At 35.9% G+C, this 24,201-nt stretch overlaps 1 protein-coding gene and 3 long non-coding RNA genes across 5 annotated transcripts in view; 3 read left to right on the forward strand and 1 right to left on the reverse strand.

Moving 5' to 3' along the window:
- LOC141656880 (uncharacterized) overlaps positions 1-24,201 on the forward strand; it is a 220,630-nt gene that overhangs the window by 82 nt on the left and 196,347 nt on the right. The gene's annotated exons all lie outside the window — the stretch shown is intronic.
- Positions 63-21,331, forward strand: LOC141656882 (uncharacterized). Of its 2 annotated transcripts, XR_012548601.1 has the most exons (4): positions 63-157; positions 12,095-12,155; positions 14,379-14,445; positions 21,317-21,331. It is a non-coding gene; the product is annotated as an uncharacterized LOC141656882 (long non-coding RNA). The 2 variants fall into 2 exon arrangements; XR_012548600.1 differs by lacking the exon at positions 21,317-21,331 and having other exon boundaries at positions 65-157; positions 14,379-14,466.
- LOC141656879 (wall-associated receptor kinase 3-like) lies at positions 12,809-22,261 on the reverse strand. The gene is made up of 3 exons (XM_074463975.1): positions 21,309-22,261; positions 14,373-14,543; positions 12,809-14,277 (listed from the first exon to the last, which is right to left on the reverse strand). The coding sequence occupies exons 1-3, from the start codon at positions 22,219-22,221 to the stop codon at positions 13,076-13,078; spliced, it is 2,286 nt and encodes a 761-aa protein (XP_074320076.1). The 5' UTR covers positions 22,222-22,261; the 3' UTR covers positions 12,809-13,075.
- On the forward strand, positions 21,736-22,349 carry LOC141656883 (uncharacterized). The gene is made up of 2 exons (XR_012548602.1): positions 21,736-21,796; positions 22,257-22,349. It is a non-coding gene; the product is annotated as an uncharacterized LOC141656883 (long non-coding RNA).

Consider the following 24,201-nt stretch of genomic DNA (forward strand, 5'->3'; position numbering starts at 1 on the left):
TACTCCGAAAAACGGGTACCGGAATCGCGCTAAAGAGCAAAATGCACCTAGGCGCCAACCAAATTACCTCCATTAGCGTTTCTTCAAAGCTCTCTTCTCTCATTTGTGTTCCCATCTTCAGTTCCCTTGCATTAGAAGCTACATACGCATCATCTAGGTTAGATTTCGATCATTCGTTTCTCTTCTTCCCTTAATTTTGTTTTCCTAACTTTTGATTAAAAGTTTAAATTTGTTGAATTTATTTTGTAATTGATGATCCATCGTTGTGCTTCTCAGTTCTCATTTGTAATTTTGTTTGATTATGCATTCTTGTGTAAGACGGTTTTACAAGGCGTAAATTGCACTAGTTTAAACAAATTTTAATAACTACTCCGTTCCTGTTGAGTTTCTGGATTCAAGTACCTAAGAGGGGGAGGGGGTGAATTAGGTACTCTTTTAAAAATTTTAACTTCAACTTTATTGAATTAAAGTAAGTTAAGTGAACAAAAGAGATTAGAGGATACTTTGAATAATATTGAAAGATTGAACAAGTATCACGATGAATGTTTGCTGAAGTATGAAAGCAACAATCGTTCTGACTGTATCTATTTGTCTCAGTTTGTGAAGTAAGACTGCAGACCAAATGCGACAGTATGATGAACTGTTACTTCTAAGTTTAAGCGAAACAATACAAACAAACAAAGTAAAAAACAGCGGAAATAAAGTAAACACTTGAACACGAGATTTTTGAATTGGTTCGGCAAGAAGCTCAAGTGCCTACGTCCAATCTACCTTTTTATTACTTTCCTTTAGTGATCTACTCCGACAACTAAAAGACCCTTGTAATAAAAGACGCCAACCTACTCCGGTTGCAAAGCTAGTACAAGAACTACTCCGTTCTTATGACAAGCTAACTCACAATCTACTCCGATTGCCAACTCACAACCTACTCCGGTTGTCAAGAGTAAAAGACTACTCCGTCCTAAACTCTACTAACACACTTAAAATGTAAAGGATCAAGTTTCCACTAACACATTCTTAACAAAGAATAGAGGTGGACAACTTTTACAAGATCAACACTTTTAAGCAAGAGAGTTTAGTATAGAAAAGCAACAGTGGCCACGACTGTAGAAACTGAAGACACTTGAAGACTTTTAAAGTATTTTGCAAAGAACACGGTTTTAAGCTTTTAAAAACAATTTGCAAAACATGAAAGAATTAATTCAGAAAAGTCTTGGGAAATAATGAAGGAGGGACTCGGTATTTATAGAGGAGGTGAGTGAAGGGATTGCTAGGGTTTTTGAAGGGTCAAAGACCTCACATGTGAAGGGCAATAGCAACCACCTAAAAACTTGCACCAAAAAGGAGTCTTTTGCAAAGGTAAGAATAGAGAAAGAAGGTTTGAAAGACAACCTTAAATGCTCATGCAATTTCAGAAAACAAAGGATGTGAGACAAGTCACATGATGACAAGTTAACACCAATATGGCAAAAAGCATTTTTTGTTTTCTTAAAAACCAAAGGATTGAATTTGCATAAAGAGGAAACATTTTGAATAATTCAAACCACTCTTTATTGTATACTACCTCCTTAATAAAATCAGATTTTTATCTTTGAAAATAAGAGTCACGTGAAAGCATTTGAAAGATAAAAAGGAAGCTTCAAGTTTTTACGAGTTGTGGCGAAGTCCACTCAGCTGTTTGCTTGTTGAAGCAACAGTCATCTGGACTGTTTCTATTACTCTGCTATACTTAACTTTCTCACTTGTACATTAGATGACACACGACTAAATATAATGGGATAATAAACAACTTCAACACTTCTTAATCCAAGCTTGATTACATCATTAATCCTGAAAAGGTAAACTAAGATAACACAAATCAAATGGGCATGTTATCATCAACATAAGGAACCCAACAAATTCCCCCTTTGATGATGACAAGCCCCAAACGAATGTATAAGCAATGTAAACACCTTGATTCAAGAATTTTAATAAGCAAGATCAAATGATAGAGAAGGGACAATATTATCTTACCAAGGGCAAAAGCTATAATCAAACTATCATGACAATTTTACATTGCCCCAAACAAGAATCAAGCTAAGAAGGTTAGACAAGCCATTAGTTTAATCAATAAGCAAGGAGATTTAGAGCATGAGTTTACCTTTTCCCCCTCTTGACATCATCAAAAGGATAGAGATGTCACAAGCATTAGAGTGCAAATAGTCATAAGAAAACACAAAAAGACACATGTAAATGTGACAAGGTAACAAGGTCAACATCAACAAGGATTAAGCATATGCTAATCAAAGTTCAACAAAGCTAAATAGAGTTTAACATACACCACCAAATGTTCAAAATAACAAGCAAGAAAACAAGTCTTAGAAAGGTACAACCGATGGAACAAAATAAGGGGGTACGGGTAAGGGTAAATAGGCCGAGAGGAGATGGAAAGGCTAAGGAGAGGAGGCTTGTTCACCATCCGAGCCACTACCCAACGGATCATCATCCACATTAGCATCTTCACCAACCTCTTTTGTTGACACAAGGGTGGAAATAATATCCACCTCACCACGGATGAGGTCCAAAGTAGAAGCAAGGGCCGAGATTGCCAAGTCCTTTTGACGAGCATCTTCCCTAATCCACGCACCTAACTCAGCCACGGCATTGAGTACATCCCGCATATTACCCGTATTCCCTTGACTAGATGACCCAACTTCCGGGTCCTTCTTAATTTTCACAGAAATTAACTCATCATTCTCAACCTTGATAAGCATCTTCCCCATTTGCCCATCACTCATAACATCACACATATCCAATGAACCCAAGCTAGTATTCACTAAAACCCCGTGTGCCTTGAGCACAACCGATAACCACATTCCATAGGGTAAATGAATCAAGCTAGAAGAAGGTCGACGAAGCTTGGTCGAGATAAGATGAAAACGTTTAAACATTAGCCCAACTAGGTTCACCTTCTTATGGGTAGCAATGTGATAGATTAAATATTGTAAGGCAATGGTGAGTTTTCCTCTATCACCCGAAGGGTAAATTGACCTACAAAGCATATTGAAAATAATTCGAAGAGGAGGAGGGATTTGGGTGTTGCTCACGGGTCCAGGAGAAACGGTTTTGGGACAAACGGTTTGGGCGATATTTAGGGGTGAGGCATACGGTAAAGCTATCCAAGTTTCGGAGGGAAGTTTGTCGTATCCTCCGACGGGAATATTAAGAGCAGTAGCGAAATCAGATTGAGTCAGTTTTAGAGGCTTACCGTTCACCTTAGCTGTAACAAATTCACCAGATTTATCAACCCTAACAGTTGCAAAGAACTGTATTACTTCGCTCACAAATACCGGCTCACGCATTTCCAACAGCTTCTCCCAACCTTGAGCTAAAACCATATCACGGACAGAGTGAAAAGCAGGCGGCTCGAACCATGTTTGATTATACACCCGAGGAGAGTGAATTGCTTTGATGTTCATCAACCTTTCACAATTTTTGTAAATGGAAGTAGGGAGGTCGATACTCTCAAGGTGAGCCCAAACAATGGCTAGATCCCACTTCGAGGTTAGGGATACCGGGTCGGAGGGAGCAAGATATACAAGCTTTTTCTTCAATGGTTTCGATTTTTTGTGAGGAGGTTCACTGGGATTTTCAATTGGGGTATCAATAATCGGGTTATCAACATTACTTTACTCGAGAGTTTCTGAAATTGGGGGTAATTGAGAGGAGGAGGCTTTTTCTTTTCTTTTGTTGTTCTTTTTCGCCGGAGTCGAGTCAGACTCGCCGGATTTCGACGGATTTTCATTCAAGTCAAATTCGGTTTCATCTTCAACATCTTCAACCAAAACAGTAACCGGTTCAGAGGAGGAGCTCGGAACAGTGGAGCTTTTCTTCCGACCACCACGAGCGCGTCGTCCTACCATTGTGGAGATGGGTATGTCGTCGGATGATGGAGGGTCAGTGGGTTTTGGTGATGGTTGAGGGCTAGGTGGATCTGGGTTTGTTGATGTCGTGTTTGAGGTTTGTGGAGGAAAGGCGTAAGATGTTTTGACAGGAGGCATGGTTGGAGTTGGTGATGTAGGCGGTTTTGATGTGACAGGGGAGGTAATTTTTGTGGGTTTAATTGGTATGGTTGTGTTAAAGGAGGTTTTTACCATTGTGGGTTAAGGGTAGGTTGGCTTTGATGGTGTTAATGGATTTGGGAGATGGAAGGGTAATTGGGTTTAGGTGATTTGGACGGGTAGTGATAGGTAGTGGGTTGAGGAATTTAATGGCCCATTTAATGAGGTAAGTGAGGTAGTTGGCCCGACTAGACAAAATTTAATCACTCGAAATAAAAACACAAGGTAGCATATAATAAACGTAAATTTAGATATGAGGTTGAGTGATTACCGACTCACAAATACGGTGTCAATTTTTGGTCCAAACATGATGTCAATGCACTTAGAACACTTAATAACATATATCCAAATTTAATTTAATTAATTAGGGAATTTTGTAAAACTCATACTAAAAATCACAAGCTATTAATTAACCCAATTTCTAGTCTAAATTTCTCAAAATGTTCTCTTGCAAGTGGCTTAGTAAAAATATCGGCAATTTGATTTTCGGTTTTGCAAAAGATAAGTTTAATATGTCCTTTTTCCACATGATCACGAATAAAATGGTGACGAATATCAATATGTTTGGTTTTAGAGTGTTGAATAGGATTTTTGGAAATATTTATTGCACTCGTATTGTCACACATTAAAGGAATGGAGTCAAAAATAATACCAAAATCCAAAAGTTGTTGTTTTACCCAAAGGAGTTGAGAACAACAATGTGCCGCGCTAACGTACTCACTTTCGGCCGTAGAAAGAGCTACCGTGTTTTGTTTCTTTGAGGCCCAAGAAGTCAAGCAAGGACCCAAGAATGTTGCAATTCCGGAGGTACTCTTTCTATCCACCGTGCACCCCGCATAGTCCGCGTCCGAAAAGCCTATAAGATCAAAAGGACAATGTAAAGGGTACCATAGGTAAAGATTTTGTGTTCCAATCAAATACCGAAGAATTCGTTTAACGGCTTTGAAATGTGATTCTTTCGGATTTGCTTGGAACCTAGCACATAAACAAACACTAAAGAGAATGTCGGGACGACTTGCGGTCAAGTAAAGAAGTGAGCCTATCATACCTCTATACACCTTATCACTAACATTCTTACCGAGTTCATCTTTGTCCAATTTGGACCCGGCTACCATAGGTGTATCATGAGGCTTACCATTAGTCATCCCAAATTTCTTAAGCATTTCCTTAATATACTTTTGTTGATGGATCATGATTCCATCCTTTGATTGCTTAATTTGGAGCCCAAGGAAGAATCCTAGCTCACCCATCATGCTCATTTCAAACTCCGATTTCATTAGTTCCGAAAAATATAAGTAAAGGAGTTCATTTGTTGCACCAAATATAATGTCATCAACATATACTTGTACAACCAACAGTTAAATCTGATTGTTGCTTCAAGAACAATGTTTTGTCAACGGAGCCTCTTTTAAAACCATTTTCAATAAGAAATTTAGACAATCTATCATACCAACATCTTGGAGCTTGTTTTAAACCATAAAGAGCTTTATCTAATTTGAAAACATGGTTAGGCAAATCATTGTTCTCAAAACCCGGTGGTTGCTCTACAAAGACATTTCTTCCAAATATCCATTTAAGAAAGCGGTTTTGACATCCATTTGGAAGAGTTTAATGCCTTTGTGAGCCGCAAAAGCTATAAGTAATCGTATGGCCTCAAGTCTAGCTACCGGTGCATAGGTTTCATCGTAATCAATACCCTCTTGTTGGTTATAACCTTGCACCACTAGTCTAGCCTTGTTCCTTACAATTTCTCCCGAGTCATCAAGCTTGTTGCGAAAGACCCACCTAGTACCAATGACGGTACGATTAGGCGGTCTAGGGACTAGGTGCCATACCTCATTTCGTTTGAATTGATTGAGCTCATCTTGCATGGCAAGCACCCAATCTGCATCAGTCAAGGCGACTGTTACATTTGAAGGCTCAATTTGAGATAGGAAGGCATTATGGGCACAATACTCATTGAGGTGAGCGAGATTGTTGACGGATGATCTTGTTCGAATTCCCGAGTTGAGATCACTTGTAAGATTAGAGAGAGGATGAGAGCTTTGATGTTTCCACTTCTTTGGAACAATGGCTTCTTGTTCCCCCTCAACATCGATCCGATGATTGTTTCTATTAGCCCTGGAAGGTTCTTCATCCTCACTGTTTTGGGTTACTTGATTCGGAGGTGGATGCAACGATCGTTGGGTCTGTTGCTTCCAGAGAGGAATCGAAGTATTACGTGTTCCCCCGAGTTCTTTGCTCTCCTTTGAAGGTGACGGTCTCTGTGTCTGTTGCAATTCGGTCTTTGGGAGCTTCTTCATCCGTGAACACGAAGTCTTTTCGAACAAGACCAATCTCAAACTCATCATCCTCGTCCTCATCATCATCATCCATGTTTTGTACCTGTCCAAGCACGCTAGATTCATCAAAAATGACATGGATGCTTTCTTCAATTAACAAGGTTCGTTTATTGTAAACTTTATAGGCCTTGCTTTGATCGGAGTATCCAATAAATACTCCTTCATCACTACGTGGATCGAACTTACCCAAGTTGTTTTTACCATTGTTGTGAACAAAACATTTGCTTCCAAAACATCTAAAATATGAAATGTTGGGTTTTCTTCCACGCAATGATTCATAGGGAGTTTTATTTAAAGTACTCCTTATCATGACACGATTATAAATGTAGCAAGCGGTATTTACCGCTTCGGCCCAAAAGTTCTTAGGCAACTTACTAGTTAATAACATTGTTCTAGCCATTCCTTCAAGGGTTCTATTCATCCTTTCAACCACACCATTTTGTTGTGGGGTTCTAGGAGCCGAGAAGTTATGGTCTACACCATTGTCATCACAATAAGCACCAAATGATGAGTTTTCGAATTCGGTTCCATGATCGGTTCTCATTGAAACAAGTTTTAAACCAAGTTTATTTTGAATCTTCTTTAACCAAATTAGAAACTCATCAAATGTCTCATCCTTAGAGCTTAGGAAGAGTGCCCAAACAAACCTAGAGTAATCATAACCAATGACACACACATAACGACTACCACCTCTACTTCTAGTTCTCATTGGTCCACACAAGTCGATATGTAAAAGTTGCAAAGGTTGAGATGTACTCATAATTCTTTTGGATTTGAAGGAACTTTTAACATGTTTACCTCTAGCACATTCATCACATACTTTATCAATTTCAAATTTTATATTAGGAATGCCTTCAACCAAATCAAGTCTTTTAAGGGTATTAAGAGTTTTTGTACTAACATGACCAAACCTTTTATGCCATAACCAAGGATCATTGTTCATTACACTCATGCAAGACATGGTGTGACCGGATAGAGAGTTCAAATTAGTCAAGTAAACATCTTTGACACGTCTTCCTTCGAGTATTAGTTCATTAGTAGTGACATCAAAAATTCGACACACATTAGCATGAAATTCAACAACATTACCCTTATCACAAAGTTGAGAAATACTAAGGAGATTATGTTTCAAACCTTTGACAAGCCGCACATTGTCGACACAAAGTAAGGATGACTTACCAACTTTTCCAATACCAATTACTTCACCTTTCTTGTTGTCACCAAACCTTACCGTGCCACCATCATACGCTTTAAGTGAGAGGAATTGGCTTCTATCACCCGTCATGTGACGAGAGCATCCACTATCCAAGTACCAATTGCGGCCGCCTCTCACCAAGCCCTACACAAGATTAGTTTTTAAGTTTAGGAACCCAAATGAATTTGGGTCCCTTTTTGTGATCAACATAACTTGTGGTGTCTTTCTTAATGTCCATTTCTTTTAATGCTTTGGTGTTCTTATCAATGTCATCAAAACGTTTTGTACAACCATTAAAAACATGACCATTGTCACCACAATAATTGCAAATGATGTATTCGGGAAGACCTACATACTTCCTTCCTCTAAAATCGTTTTTAGGCTTCACGGATGCAATAGTCAGTCTGACTGTTCCATTTGAACCCCAAACCAGCAGATTTCTCACATTTCTCGGTTTGATTCGTGAGGAAGTTTAACACGGTTTGACTTCCTTCCCATTTTTCAGTGATGTTCTTAGCATTAACAAGTTCATTGGTCAAGTCATGGACACGTGAGAGAAGATGCAAATTCTTTTCCTTTTCTCTTTTAAGTTCATCATTTTTAGCACTTTCTATGGACAATCTTTTCTCAACAATGAAGTTATGGGTGTGATTGTTGAGTTTAGACACGAGATAAATGATTCTTTCTTTGGAGTCCTCATATTTAGATGTCATCTCGTCAAGTCTCTTGCTTAGATCAACGATTTCATCGGATCTATGGTGAGGAGAAGACCTAGAAGTGCTACATTCGGGCATACCTTTTTGAAAGAAAGTAAGCCTATCATGGAGATCTTCTATTTCGTTCTTGAGACAAACAACCTCACTTTTGAGACACTCATTTTCATTTTCCAACCATTCACTTTTTCTTTTAAACTTGTCTAAGTCGTGGTCGGAAAGCAACAGTCTTAGAGACTGTTTCTCTTAAGTCTACAACTTCAACTACAAGGTCATAGATCTCATTTTCAAGAGCATCTCTGTCCTTCAAAATGTCATCACGTTCCTTGGTTAGTTGGGAAACTTGCATCACCAAAGTTGTGTTGACATTCTCAAGGTCAGAGACGTCCGTGGGGGTCAACCTAAGACGTTCTAGTTCTTTAGTCAAATGCTTGTTTAACTTGTTGACTCTTTTGACTTCATTATATGCCTCAGAAGTGACAGAATTGTGATCTGTTGCTTTTAGTTCATTTTTCAGATTAAAATTCTCTTGAGCAATTTCCTCAATCTCATTTTGCATTATATCAAGCTTATTAGTTTGAGACCGACACTTATCAAGAAGTTGATCAAGAAGCTTACATACTTTCTCTTTGGAGTAAGTTCTAGCCTTGGCCTTTAGATGATTTACCTCGTTGTCGGAATCGGAGTCGGAATCGTCGGGGTTAGCCATGAGGCATCTTAAGTGTTCAAGTTTTGAGGTTTTTGAGACTTTTTCTTTACCGTGATTTGCAAGACACATTTTAGCCTCAAGTTCCTCCTCGATGAGTTCCTCATCTTCCTCGGAGTCGGACATTCCCCATATAGCACTCATGACTCTATGTTTATAGTCTTTTTTAACCTTTTCTCTTCTTTCCTTAGATTTGATTTCCTCCCACTTGGGACATTCTTTAATTTGATGAGTTTTGTCACCACATTTAAAGCATCCCACGGTGGAAGTAGGTCGTCTCTTAGGAAAGCGCTTTTTCGAGTAATTATTAGTGAGCTTTTTGTTACCTTGTCCATTTACCAACCCGGCTAAGTTTCTTGTGAACATAGCAAACTCGTCTTCCTCCTCATCTTCTTCATCACTTGGAGAAGATGTGAGGGCGAGACTCTTTCCCTTTGATGACTCACTAGAATGCTTATCGAGATTAAACTCGTGAGCCATTAGTGATCCCATTAGTTCATGAAGAGATAGGGTTGACAAATCTTTAGCTTCCTCTATGGCGGTGACTTTAGGTTGCCATTTAGGGGTTAGACTACGAAGGATTTTTCGAATGATGTCCTCGGACTCGAAATTCCTTCCTAGACTTTGAAGCTCATTAATTATACAAGAAAAAACGAGAAGAAAAATTATTTAAAGACTCGTCCTTTGACATTCTAAACATTTCATATTGTTGCATGAGAAGGTCAATACGGTGTTTTCTTACTTGGGACGTCCCTTCATATGCAAGTACAAGGGAATCCCAAATGGATTTTGCCGTAGGACACCCGGAGATTCGACTAACTTCCCCCTCACCAACACAACGTTGAAGAATCGACATTGCTTTGGAATTCTTTTCGGCAAGCTTGAAGTCGTTCTCATTGTAATTTCTTTCCTCTTTTGTCTTGGTGAAACCGTTAAGAATATCGGTTTCCTCAATGGCAAGAGGTCCATTTTGGATGATGTTCCAACATTGATAATCGATACTTTTGATGTAATGTTCCATTTTGAGTTTCCACCATCCAAAATTCGAACCGGTAAAGACCGGGATCTTGGAGTGTTTCTCGGAATCCATTACCCACGAATCAAACTCTAAGGCGGTTAGCCTCGATCAAGAGCACGAGGCTCTGATACCAATTGTTGAGTTTCTGGATTCAAGTACCTAAGAGGGGGAGGGGGTGAATTAGGTACTCTTTTAAAAATTTTAACTTCAACTTTATTGAATTAAAGTAAGTTAAGTGAACAAAAGAGATTAGAGGATACTTTGAATAATATTGAAAGATTGAACAAGTATCACGATGAATGTTTGCTGAAGTATGAAAGCAACAATTGTTCTGACTGTATCTATTTGTCTCAGTTTGTGAAGTAAGACTGCAGACCAAATGCGTGATATGATGATGCTATTACTTCTAAGTTTAAGCGAAACAATACAAACAAACAAAGTAAAAAACAGCGGAAATAAAGTAAACACTTGAACACGAGATTTTTGAATTGGTTCGGCAAGAAGCTCAAGTGCCTACGTCCAATCTACCTTTTTATTACTTTCCTTTAGTGATCTACTCCAACAACTAAAAGACCCTTGTAATAAAAGACGCCAACCTACTCCGGTTGCAAAGCTAGTACAAGAACTACTCCGTTCTTATGACAAGCTAACTCACAATCTACTCCGATTGCCAACTCACAACCTACTCCGGTTGTCAAGAGTAAAAGACTACTCCGTCCTAAACTCTACTAACACACTTAAAATGTAAAGGATCAAGTTTTCACTAACACATTCTTAACAAAGAATAGAGGTGGACAATTTTTACAAGATCAACACTTTTAAGCAAGAGAGTTTAGTATAGAAAAGCAACAGTGGCCACGACTGTAGAAACTGAAGACACTTGAAGACTTTTAAAGTATTTTGCAAAGAACACGGTTTTAAGCTTTTAAAAACAATTTGCAAAACATGAAAGAATTAATTCAGAAAAGTCTTGGGAAATAATGAAGGAGGGACTCGGTATTTATAGAGGAGGTGAGTGAAGGGATTGCTAGGGTTTTTGAAGGGTCAAAGACCTCACATGTGAAGGGCAATAGCAACCACCTAAAAACTTGCACCAAAAAGGAGTCTTTTGCAAAGGTAAGAATAGAGAAAGAAGGTTTGAAAGACAACCTTAAATGCTCATGCAATTTCAGAAAACAAAGGATGTGAGACAAGTCACATGATGACAAGTTAACACCAATATGGCAAAAAGCATTTTTTGTTTTCTTAAAAACCAAAGGATTGAATTTGCATAAAGAGGAAACATTTTGAATAATTCAAACCACTCTTTATTGTATACTACCTCCTTAATAAAATCAGATTTTTATCTTTGAAAATAAGAGTCACGTGAAAGCATTTGAAAGATAAAAAGGAAGCTTCAAGTTTTTACGAGTTGTGGCAAAGTCCACTCAGCTGTTTGCTTGTTGAAGCAACAGTCATCTGGACTGTTTCTATTACTCTGCTATACTTAACTTTCTCACTTGTACATTAGATGACACACGACTAAATATAATGGGATAATAAACAACTTCAACATTTCTTAATCCAAGCTTGATTACATCATTAATCCTGAAAAGGTAAACTAAGATAACACAAATCAAATGGGCATGTTATCATCAACATAAGGAACCCAACAGTTCCCGGTCAAATCATTTGTTTACCTTTGATTAAATTATATAAATAAATGATTCGGAAGAAGGGATTATACGATTTTACAATAATTTGCCCTAAGACCGTCTTATACGAGAATTACTGCGCATGCAAACCGTTCCGTTCCGTATCGCTTTTCTTTGTCTTAAACCCTAATACCTGGACAGCTTCCACTGATAATGTTTCATGTACTGATGTTAAGGCACAATTATTGTACTGATTATGAAAAACTGTACAATTTGGCTGGTATACGTTTGATTAGAGCTCAATTTTCCTTGATTTCATGTTTTTGATTTCATATATTGTTCAGATATGGGGCGATCATCTGAAAACTGTTTTTCGATTTTTACAGTTAATTCGATTTGACGGCCGACTCATTCTGGGCCGATTTCCTGAGCTTCAAGTGTACACAGGTGTAATGTAATCTCTTCTACTGCATTGCTCCCACTGTCCCAATCATTTGTTTACCGTTTATATTTTTTGTGATGGGTACTTTAAGCAAAGGTAAACAAATGATTGGGATGGACGGAGTAATTGATTATTAATCTCAAAACTTTCGGCTGAGTGTTTGATTATCTGTGTAGTCGACAAGTATGTTGTATAGCACTGTCTGCAATTTTTTGGTAGCTGTTTGTTTTCATGGTAAAGAGGGCTTTCAATTCGGCTAACTTGTCTAAGAGACAATATAGTTTTAGGTTGAAAATTTCTTTGATTTTGGTTACTAAATGTGATTGCTTGTAGCTTAACTAGAAAAATGGCGATTTTAAGTATTAATGGTTTCTCGGCAGAAAGTATATATGACATTCTGACGTATTGCTGTCTTGTTTGCTACCGCAAATTGGATCCCTGTGGAACTTTCATCTTGCCTACCCGAGTCATTCATACTTCCTCTTTCTCAACTGGTTCTTTACGTTTGATTAAAATTCTCCTTACAAATCAATAAAAACGTAAAGAACCAGATGAGACACATGAAGTACGTCTTTAACCATAGTCTATTAGTACGATGCATATTTAGTTATCTACTGTATTGTAGAAAAAGTGTTCTAATATTAATAGACATTAGGCATAGAAACAAAACCAATAAGCGCGGTGGTTCATAAACTGAAAACAGCCTTAAAGAAATTGACTTAGGGTGCCTACTTGAGTTATTCCAACTTCTCTACAAGTTGCTGCTAGTAAGGCAACCATCTTAAGCGTATTAATGTCTAGAACTTTACATAAACATCATCTTACCCCTAAATTATCAAGAAGGGAAGAGTTTTTCGCGTGCAAACTTTTCTAGAAATAGCAAATAAGTTATTTGACTGACTCTTTACTGAATCCAACAACATAACTACCTTCCACCACCTAGTGAGGAAATGAAACCAGGACGCTTATACAAATCTGAGTCCTTACCAGAGTAACCACCACTGCTTCCATCATCGTCTTTTGGGATTCCTCGAAGAATATGCTCACAATCATTTTCCTGATCAAAGGACGACTTAGGGTCTTGCCAAGGATGCTTATTCATTGTTTTGATTCCTTCTAGCTCCGTCGCGACTTCCTTCATGGTTGGCCTATCCTCTCCTTTCAAGAACAAACACCATTTAGCTAGATTAGCCACTTTCTTTATTTGCTCAATGTCTCCTTGACTGTTCGCGATGTTTTTATCAATGATGTCAAACAGTCGGTCTTCTTTCATCTTAAGAAGGAAGTGCATAGCAAGGCATCGCTCAACTTCAGGCCTTTGATAAGATAGCGCCTTTTTGCTAGTTAATAACTCCACCAACACAACACCGAAGCTATAAACATCACTTTTTTCAGTTAATTCACTCGTTTGCATATATTCAGGATCCAAATAGCCCAACGTTCCTAGCACCATTGTGGCTAGTGGTTCTTGGTCCACAGGAACCAATCTTGAAGCGCCAAAATCTGCAACCTTAGCCGTATAGCATTCATCTAAGAGTATATTCATTGACTTCATATCTCTATGGATGACTGGGGTTGAAATTGTGGTATGTAGATACGATAACACTTGAGCAACTTCTGATGCTATCCTTAGACGGATATTCCATGTGAAAAGGGGCGCCTTTGCTTCATCGTTCAAGTGATCATATAACGTGCCATTGTTGATATACTCATAAACCAGCAACGGTACTTCTGTCTCGAGACAGCAACCTAGTAATCTGACTACATTTCTGTTGTTGATTTGTGAAAGTATCAGAATTTCATTAATGAACTGCTCAACTTGGCCAGGATCCACCTTAAGGGACCTTTTGATCGCAACAAGTTGATTATTTGGTATAATTCCCTTGTAAACAATTCCATAACCGCCTCTTCCGATTATGTTCATTTCATTGTATTTGTCAGTTGCAATTTCCAAATCTTGTGTTGTAAAAATCTTTAGAGCATCCATACTAGATAGTTTTTGATGTAAAATTAAACCTCCATTTTGACGGAAGAAGCTTTCTCGTAGCTTCTTGATTCGTCTTTCCCCATTTATCCAATGCAAGAGAAAGCCAACTACAAGCAAAATTACAATACTTCCACCAATGCCTGCAAGATAAACATTGAATGTTTTAATTTTGAAGCATTTTTTGTTTTGTTTTGTGAAGTACGAGTAGTTTTTTAATTTTTCTTTTATATTTTACCTGCAGTGATGATAACTGGTTTGAGCGAAGTATTTGAAGAGATGCAGCCATCAGCTCCTTTGCCGTTACCATGGTAACCCTTTAGGCATTCGCAATTATAGCCTCCGTCAGTGTTTTTACAGTGTGCTTTTTTGTCACAGCCACCATTATTTTCCTTACACTCATCAATATCTGAACAGATTTAATTACAAAAAAAAGCGGTCATATTATTAGACATCACAACAAAGTTTAAACAAAATAAACCACAGCTTCTTGTTAACAAATTAACATAATCGCAAATTTACTGGATGAAATACAACAAATGGTCTACAAAATTTTAAGGCTTGAGGAAGGTAAGGATCCCAGCATACCCATCCTTGCACTTGCACCGTCTATGTTACTTTGACTTAGGTACGAGTGTTGGACACATGTACATATCCAAGTGTCGGGTTCGGCATGACTACAATTTCGAGACTGTCCTAAAATGAGCATACGGGTGTGGGAAATCGTCTACAATGAAATAATACATTTCTAAGCCCTTATAAGACTCTCTTCCTCTACTATTCAAAACCAACAACCATCTATCCCACCACATTAAACCATCAACACTTACAACCACCACCACATCAAACCATCAACACTCATTCCACCACATAGGAACCCTCATTAACAACCTCCCCGCCACTCTTTCAGCGACGCCTTCCCTATGTCCCTCGCCACTAATCTAGAATCGATGCCCATTTGCGGGTTTAACGTCAACATCTTCTCATTCAGCCACCTCCAACAACCACTTCTCGGCCCAATAAGCGTTGGGCCGTGTTGGTGATGGTGTTAAAGGATGTTCGTGGTTGTGTGTCCTTACGTGGTGATAATGCATACTAGGTGTTGTGCAGAGATGGTGGTGTGTGGTGTATGGTGCTATTGGCGCTGATGAGTGATGGTGATGGACGATGGTGTAGGTGTTGGGGGAAGTTGAGTAAGGGCATATTGGGCATATTACAACATATTTTATGTTTAAAAATTGAATTTAGCCGGAATCTGGTCATTTATTCTCGCTCGACATTTTTTTATTTTCGTGGTCATTTTATATTTAAAAATTGAATTAATGAGATACCACTATTATATATCTAACTAGTATTGGTCCCCGGCTTCGCCCGGGCTACCTCTACTTATCATTAAATTTTCCTTCATTAAATAAAATTACTTAAAGTTGCATAACCCATAAATTTATCATTGATATATTTTTCTATGACATTTTAAAATTACGATGGAATAAATTTTGAGACAAATTCAATACTCTCGCTATTAATATTTTATTCTTATTAATGAAACAATAGTAATAATATTTCACTATTTACCCGTAATCATTGTTACTTTCACTACTCCCGCTGTAATTATTGTTGCTACTGCCGCATTAATATTGATAATTTCACTACTCCCACCGTAATTATTGCTACTTTCACTATTGCCGCATTAATATTGATTATTTCACTACTCCTGTTGTTGTTTCTACCACTTTCACTAATCTCGCTGATAATATTGTTACTTTTACTATTCAAATGGATAAGTATCATATAACTATATACAATGTTACTACAAATCTTTTCTTTACTGACGAAATTATTTTTACTACTTAGGCATGCAATTTTAAGAGGATTATATATTTATATAAATATATTACATATAGAGATAGGTTTAGATGAGTCCACAATTTTGGTTGAGTCCTAAGTCCTATTCTCAGCAATTATTTTTGAGCGTAACTCTACTGATGGATGAGTGTAACTTTAGTCATTTAATGATTTATAAGTGTAACTTTTACTTTTAAGGCCATATTATATATAGAAATTTGAATTTATACATTTAAAATGTAATTTTAACAAAAGTTTATGTAATTTTAGTGTTTTACAAATATAATTTTAGTCGTTATAGGTGTAACTTTAGTCGTTGGAAGTGTAACTTTAGTTGTATGGTGTTTGTATGTAAAAATTGGAATTTATATATTTATACAAGTGTAACTTTAGTCCTTCTAAGTATAACTTTAGTTATTCAAGAGTGTAACTTTAGTCGTAGGGAGGTTTGTATAAAAATGAATTCATATTTATATATTTTTACAAGTGTAACTTTAGTCCTTTTAAGTATAACTTTAGTTCGTCAAGAGTGTAACTTTAGTCGTACATGGTTTGTATAAAAATGAATTTATATACTTGTTACGAATGTAACTTCAGACCTTTCAAATGTAACTTTAGTCTTCACGAGTGTAACTTTAGTTCAACCACTTTGTGTACCCACCACCCCTCAACACTTAAACCACAGACAATACCACCACCAACTAACACCACCATAGACCAACACCCACAAAAAAATTGATTTAAAAAAGAAATGAAAAAAAAAAGATAGATCTCAAGAGGTGCACCACCACGGCCATACCTTATCTCCTTTCGCCGCCTCCCCCAACCACCACCACCCCCACGCAACCGCCACAACATCAACAACCACCGCCACAACACCAACAACAACCGCCACATTGACACAATAAGAAAAAAATGGATGGATCTGACCAACCACTTAACTTGCAACCGTTTCTTGTAGATATGGTCGGAGGAGAAGGGGACGGCGTCAGCATGGTAGGCTGCTGGTGGCGACGAGTGGAGGCGAAGAAAAAAGGAGACGGGGAGTGGATGCCGTGGTGTGGTCGGAGGAAGAGAGTGATGGGAGGGAGAGAGAAGGTGGGATGAAGAGAGAGAAGTGGGAAATGTGTGTTGTGAGGCGGTGAAATGAGAGAGTTAGGGTTTTGGTGTGTTTTAATCTAGGCCCTTTATTTTGATCTAATCTTGGCCATTCATCTATTTGATCCAAAGGCCTAGATTAGGACTCAAGGACTCAACCAAAAGAGCAGGACTTACATGAGCCTATCTCATTACATATATGCATTAAATCAAATCGAAAGAATTATGCAATCAATACTATATATTAAATCCAGAAACCAAGGGACTTCAATGTAATTAAAGAAAGTTATACAAATTAATTATACTATATAGTTTTAAATCAATAGCACCATGTGATGGACCCAATTGAGGGATCTCAATGCAAATATTATATAGTTTTGGTTAAAATTAAATTATATAAAAGCTTGGTAATTTTCCTAAACATGGAAATTTCCTTAAAATAAAATAAATAATTAAGATGGTCAATTTCCTTAAAATAAATTATACTATGTTGCATAATTCTTTCGATTTGATTTAATACATATATGTAACATGTTTATATAAATATATAATCCTCTTAAAAGTGCATACCTAAGTAGTAAAAGTAATTTCGTAAGTAAAGAAAAGAATTATAGTAACATTGGATATAATTATATGATAGTAATCACTCATTTAAATAGTAAAAGTAACAATATTATCAGCGAGATTAGTGAAAGTGGTAAGAGAGTAGTGAAATAATCAATATTAATGCGGCAATAGTGAAAGTAACAATAATTACGGCGGGAGTAGTGAAATTATCAATATTAATGCGGCAGTAGTTACAGTAACGATAATTACGGCGGGAGTAGGGAAAGTAACAATGATTACGGGCAAGTAGTGAAATGTTATTACTATTGTTTAATTAATCAGAGTAAAATATTAATAGCGAGAGTAGTGAATTTGTCTCAAAATTTATTTCATCGTAATTTTAGGATATGCCATAGAAAAATATATTAATGATAAATTTATGGGTTATGCAACTTTAAATAATTTTATTTAATAAAAAAAATTAATGGTAAGTAGAGGTAGCCCGGGCGAAGCCGGGCACCAATACTATATTATACAAATTAATTATATTATATAGTTTTATATCACTAGCACCGTGTGATGGACCCGATTAAGGGATCTCAATGCAAATATTATATAGTTTGGGTTAAAATTAAATTATATAGAAGTTTGGTAATTTTCCTAAACATTTGTAAGAGACTAAAATATGGTCAATTTCCTTCAAATAAAATAATTAATTAAGATGGTCAATTTCCTTAAAATAAAATAATTAATTAAGATGGTAAATTTCAAAGAGACTAAAAGAAAGAAGATTTTTGGTAATTTTCCTAAATATTTATAGAAGACTAGAAGATGGTCAATTTTCTTAAAATAAAATAATTAATTAGTATAAACATGCACACTTATGGTATTATTTATTATCATCATAAAATTATATATTAAATTTAAAATCTATGCAATTTTATTAAACTTTATAATTTATTAGATGTATAGATATGTTAATTATTTAATATACAAAAATACAATATAAGTAGGTTATAAATAATTCAAGTTAGATTCCATAATATATAATATTGCATAATTCTTTCGATTTGATTTAATATATATATATATATGTGTAATATATTTATATAAATATATAATCCTCTTAAAATTTCATGGCTAAGTAGTAAAAGTAATTTCGTCAGTAAAGAAAAGAATTGTAGTAAAATTGGATATAGTTATATGATAATAATCACTCATCTGAATAGTAAAAGTAACAATATTATCAGCGAGATTAGTGAAAGTGGTAGAAACAACAACGGGAGTAGTGAAATAATCAATATTAATGTGGCAATAGTGAAAGTAACAGTAATTACGGCGGGAGTAGTGAAATTATCAATATTAATGCGGCAATAGTGACAGTAACAATAATTACGGCGGGAGTAGTGAAAGTAACAATGATTACGGACAAGTAGTGAAATGTTATTACTATTGTTTTATTAATAAGAGTAAAATATTAATAGCGGGAGTAGTGAATTTGTCTCAAAATTTATTTCATCGTAATTTTAGGATATGTCATAGAAAAGAATATTAATGATAAATTTATGAGTTATGCAACTTTATGTAATTTTATTTAATGAAAAAAATATTAATGGTGAGTAGAGGTAGCCCGGGCGAAGCCGGGCACCAATACTAGTATTTATATATTATGGAATCCAACTTGAATGATTTTTAACCTACTTATTATATTTTTGTATGTTAAATAATTAACATCTATATACATCTAATAAACTATAAAGTTTAATAAAATTGCATTGATTTTAAATTTAATATTTAATTTTATGATGATAGTAATTAATACCATAAGTGTGCATGTTTATACTAATTAATTATTTCATTTTAAATGAAATTGACCATCTTTTAGTCTTCTATAAATATTTAGGAAAATTACTAAACATCTTATTTCTTTTAGTCTCCTTGAAATTGACCATCTTAATTAATTATTTTATTTTAAGGAAAGTGACCATCTTAATTAATTATTTTATTTAGGAAAATTACTATAAGTGTGCATGTTTATACTAATTAATTATTTCATTTTAAATGAAATTGACCATCTTTTAGTCTTCTATAAATATTTAGGAAAATTACTAAACATCTTATTTCTTTTAGTCTCCTTGAAATTGACCATCTTAATTAATTATTTTATTTTAAGGAAAGTGACCATCTTAATTAATTATTTTATTTAGGAAAATTACTATATAGTATGTGGAGTTTTATATATTTATGTTATTACATTAAAGTCCCCTGATTTTCGGTTTGTATATAGTATGGAGTATCTAATTAGATTAGATTAGATGTTGTATACTTGTATGAATGAATGAATAAATGTATGGATTTTATATATTTTGATGTGCATACTTACTCCAAATACTAGTATTTTAATCAAGTAAACTAATGATTGAGACGAAAAAGTAAATTTTTTTCTAAGACTTATGCATGGAAATTACCTTCAAATAATTATGAAAAAGGAAAGTTACCATATTACGGAGTACTATAAAATTGAAAAAAAGGAATACACATTTGATGTATTAAATCATACCGCTTTTAGCAACTGTGATTACGTGTATTTTTTATGAGCTTTTAAAGTTTATAAGTTACGTTTTAATTTTTTGACGTCAAAACTCAAAATTAACTCAATTATATGTATACTTTTTAAGCGGTATGTAATTATTTTCGCTTAATGTTTAATAAATGAGCTCAAAAACTTTACAGTAAAACTCAAAATTTTTATAGTAAAACTCAAAAAATTTATAGTAAAACTCATAATCTGTAAAACAAAACCCGCAACTTTATAATAAAACTCAAAAACTACACAACCCGTTCCGTTGTACTAGAATCTATAAGAAAGGAAAATGGAAGCAAAGTTTTTGATTTCCTTTGTAGGTGTTTGTTTGACACAAACAAGAGAATGAAATTCCCTTCCTTATCTCTCAATCCATCTAATTCATTTCCCTCCCAAGGTATGAAATTTCATTACCCTTGTTACCTTTCAACTACCTTATTTACCTACACCACACTTACGACTCCCATCACACCCGTCACCATCAAGACGTCATCGCCACCACCACCACAATCACCCCACATAAACCAACACCACCGCCACAACCACCATGACGCCACCACCACCATCACCACCATCACCACAGCCACCCCACTAGCACCACCATGATGCCGCCACCACCACCACCACCACCACAGTCACCCGACTGCCGCCACCACCCGTGCACCAAAACAAACCACAACCCACTACACTTCATTTTCTTGATGTAACCAAACAACTAGTTAAGTTTTTGGTAATCCCTTAGCTTTCCCCTCTTACCCTTTTTAATTTTCGTTCCCTTTCTCTTTCTCTACCCAAACGCCTCCTGATTGTATAATCTAAAAACGGTATAAAATCAGGTCGTAGCATCAAAGCTTCATACTAATATTCAAACTTTACAATATTTAAGTGGATAGAAGCGCAAGTCCTACAAATATAAGGTCTTGCCTAGGACCTAGGTTCAGGATCTGTTACCTGGATCTGTTACCTCCTCTAGGATCGTAAATGAAATACGAACACACAAAAAATAACAGCAAAACTTAAGGAAGTTCAACTATGAGAGATTCAAACGTTTTCAAAAATTCTTAATAACAATAAAACATAAGAATGACATGACTTTGTTACCTTGACAGCCTTGTGGAAGATATGGATTTCCTGAATACCCCTCCTTGCAATCGCAACGATATCCGTCTAGACCTTGTTGTTCATGCGTTAAGTTGATGCACTCTGTGTTGTTCTTACACAAGCGACTTCCTTCTTTTTCAGCTTCCGAACAATTTTTGGTTCCGATACCCCAATTGTATACGACAGGAAACTTAGGCCGGTCGTTCAAATAATAACTCAAATTTTGAGTCAAATTCTGTTTTGAAAATTTGAAGGCATCATTCGCCACAGGGTACGCCACGCTACACGGGTTAAACTCAACCCCAATATGGTGGTTATAACTGTAAGCCTTGGTTTTTAAGTTGGTTACGCCATCGGGTATGGAAGCTTGACAACAACCAACCCCATTACATCTGCCGTCGTTGGCCACATCGTTTAATTCGTTGCATGTTGTCATGCATCCTGTGGAGTAGTTCTTGCCATAACGTTTACCTTTAAACCAGGCAAAGGTATCACACCCTGTTGCCACGAACTTGTTTTTGCTGCTGGATATCGTAAATGTTCTCAAGTTTATCCTACTATACGAAAGATAAGATGAATTGTCAGACTTGTCACACTTGAATGAAATTTTGTTGTTGAGGTGAATTTCGGCCTCTTTTAGGGAAATGTTTAGTATTTGGATATTGGTACCGAGAATTGGCTTGGGAGGATTGAAAGTATGATTACATGTGATGCTCATTGATGAACTGAGATCGTCCTTTTCTTTATAGTAACACCCCTCCCCTATGCCAAATGGGTAAGGAATGGCAATGCCTCCACACTCTGAGGTACAATGTGACGCGATAACAAGTGATCCCGGTGCTTCAGAACCCGAGATTATTCGTGTCAGTACCAAACTAATGAGAATGATTAGGAAATGTTTTTGGTATCCCATGTTTAATGGGTTTTTATTTAGATGAATGATTTCAGGAAAAGAAAGGTTATTAGTTGGTACTTGGTATGAACTATGAGCATGCTTTGTGCATTAAAATGTCAGAATTTAAGTAAGAAACATCTGCGAAAGTTCAGCAAAGAATGAAGCAAGTTGATTGAATTATCAACAAATATGCTGTTAATTTGATAGTGATATCAAGTACTCCACAGCTAGATAGCACTGACACGGACTCTGACACGACACGGACACGTGATACGGCATCTTATGAAATTTAGGACACGGGACACGTCATTTAAATTTAATAAAATATATATTTAATAGTTTTATATTTGTGATTTTTTTTTTGAAAATGTATTGAATATTAAATTTAAATAAGTGAAGGTAAAACTTACGTTAATTATAACTCATTCTCATTTCCAAAACAAAAAACCAACTTATAATCAATCTATTTCGACATCTCATTACTAGTCTAAAGAACATCATTTGTCTCAAATTCAACTTATTTTCCCACCAAATTCAACCATATAACAATTCACGCCATTTACCTTAAATTCAACTTGATTACGTTTGAAGGTGTGTCCAAATACCATGGACACTGCTCAAAATACCATGGACACGTGTCGGACACCTGCCCAAATAAAAGATGAAAGTTAGACACAGCTTTACAAGTGTCCGACACGTTTTGACGTGTGTCCGGCGAGTGTCGTGTCCGACATAAAAAGGCCGATTAGAAGGAGTGTCCGTGCTACCTAGCTCCACAGTTGCCCATATGAGATAATATAGCATAGTTGACCTTGACCTTGACCTCGACCTCATTCTGCTCGCACTGCTGTATTATTTGATATTACGTTATTATAGTATAACCTTCGGGTTTTCTCTTAAAAATAAAATTCTGCCTATTGTTATAGACTAGAATTTGATTTGAGCATTAGAAATTTAGAATGATGAGTATATTTTTGAGCATGATAAAAATGTTATTTGTCCAAGAAATTGTGTTGACCTTGAAGTCGTCTACACATGACAGTACATCTCGACATTAATTATCCTTGAATCTGGATATACTCGTATGCAGTGGCGAATCCAGGAATTTAGTGCCGGGGTGCACTAAAATTTTTTTGACGCGTTATTTACGCGTGTTTAAGTCAAATTTTTTATATTTTGATTTTTTTTCCTAAATTAGCTACTCCCTTTGTCCCGGTCATTTATTGTCGTATTCCATTTTCGGGTTCTCAGTTAATGGTTGTTCGTTTTATTTTAAGAATGAACTTAATGAGCAATTAGATATTTCATCCTCAATTTGGTCAATTTGTTATCTTATAATTAGCCCTTTCTCTTTCCTTATCTTTGTGCCAAAATTAAAGGACAATAATTGACCGAGACGACGGATGAAGTATTATATAAGTAAAAGAATGAAAAAAAATAATTGGCCCTATAGATATGTTTTTTCAAAAAATAATGTTTTCTCTAAAATATTTTAAATTCTAAATATATGTAAAAATACTCTTTTTTTTATAGAATATAATAGACTTTAATACTAAATTTAATAACAAATGTAAGTGGTTTAAGATCTTGGTAAGATATCGAATGGTCTCTGGTTCGAATTCTACATCAAGCAATTTTTTCACATATATTTGAAAAAGGCCCAAAAAAAAACACAAATCTATGTGTTGATACTAGAAATCGAACTGCATATCCTAATTTGGGGGTTGTCCGTAGATGGAAATTTCTCTACCAAAACAGCAACTTGGTTAGCGCAAGGTTTGTTCGATCAAGCTCTTGACAAATGTGAATTTCAGTGGATTTGGAAATTGAATATTCCTCCTAAATTGAAATTTTTTCTTTGGAAAGCCTGTGTTGACGGCCTTCCAACGAAAAGTAGACTTCTCAAGAGTCATATTGATGTCCCACCTCATTGTGTTCTGTGCAACAACCCTATTGAAAACAAAAATCATTTCTTTTACGAATGTCCCTTGATTGGGT

The sequence above is a fragment of the Silene latifolia genome, chromosome 5 (assembly GCF_048544455.1).
Source record: "Silene latifolia isolate original U9 population chromosome 5, ASM4854445v1, whole genome shotgun sequence".
NCBI lineage: Eukaryota > Viridiplantae > Streptophyta > Magnoliopsida > Caryophyllales > Caryophyllaceae > Silene > Silene latifolia.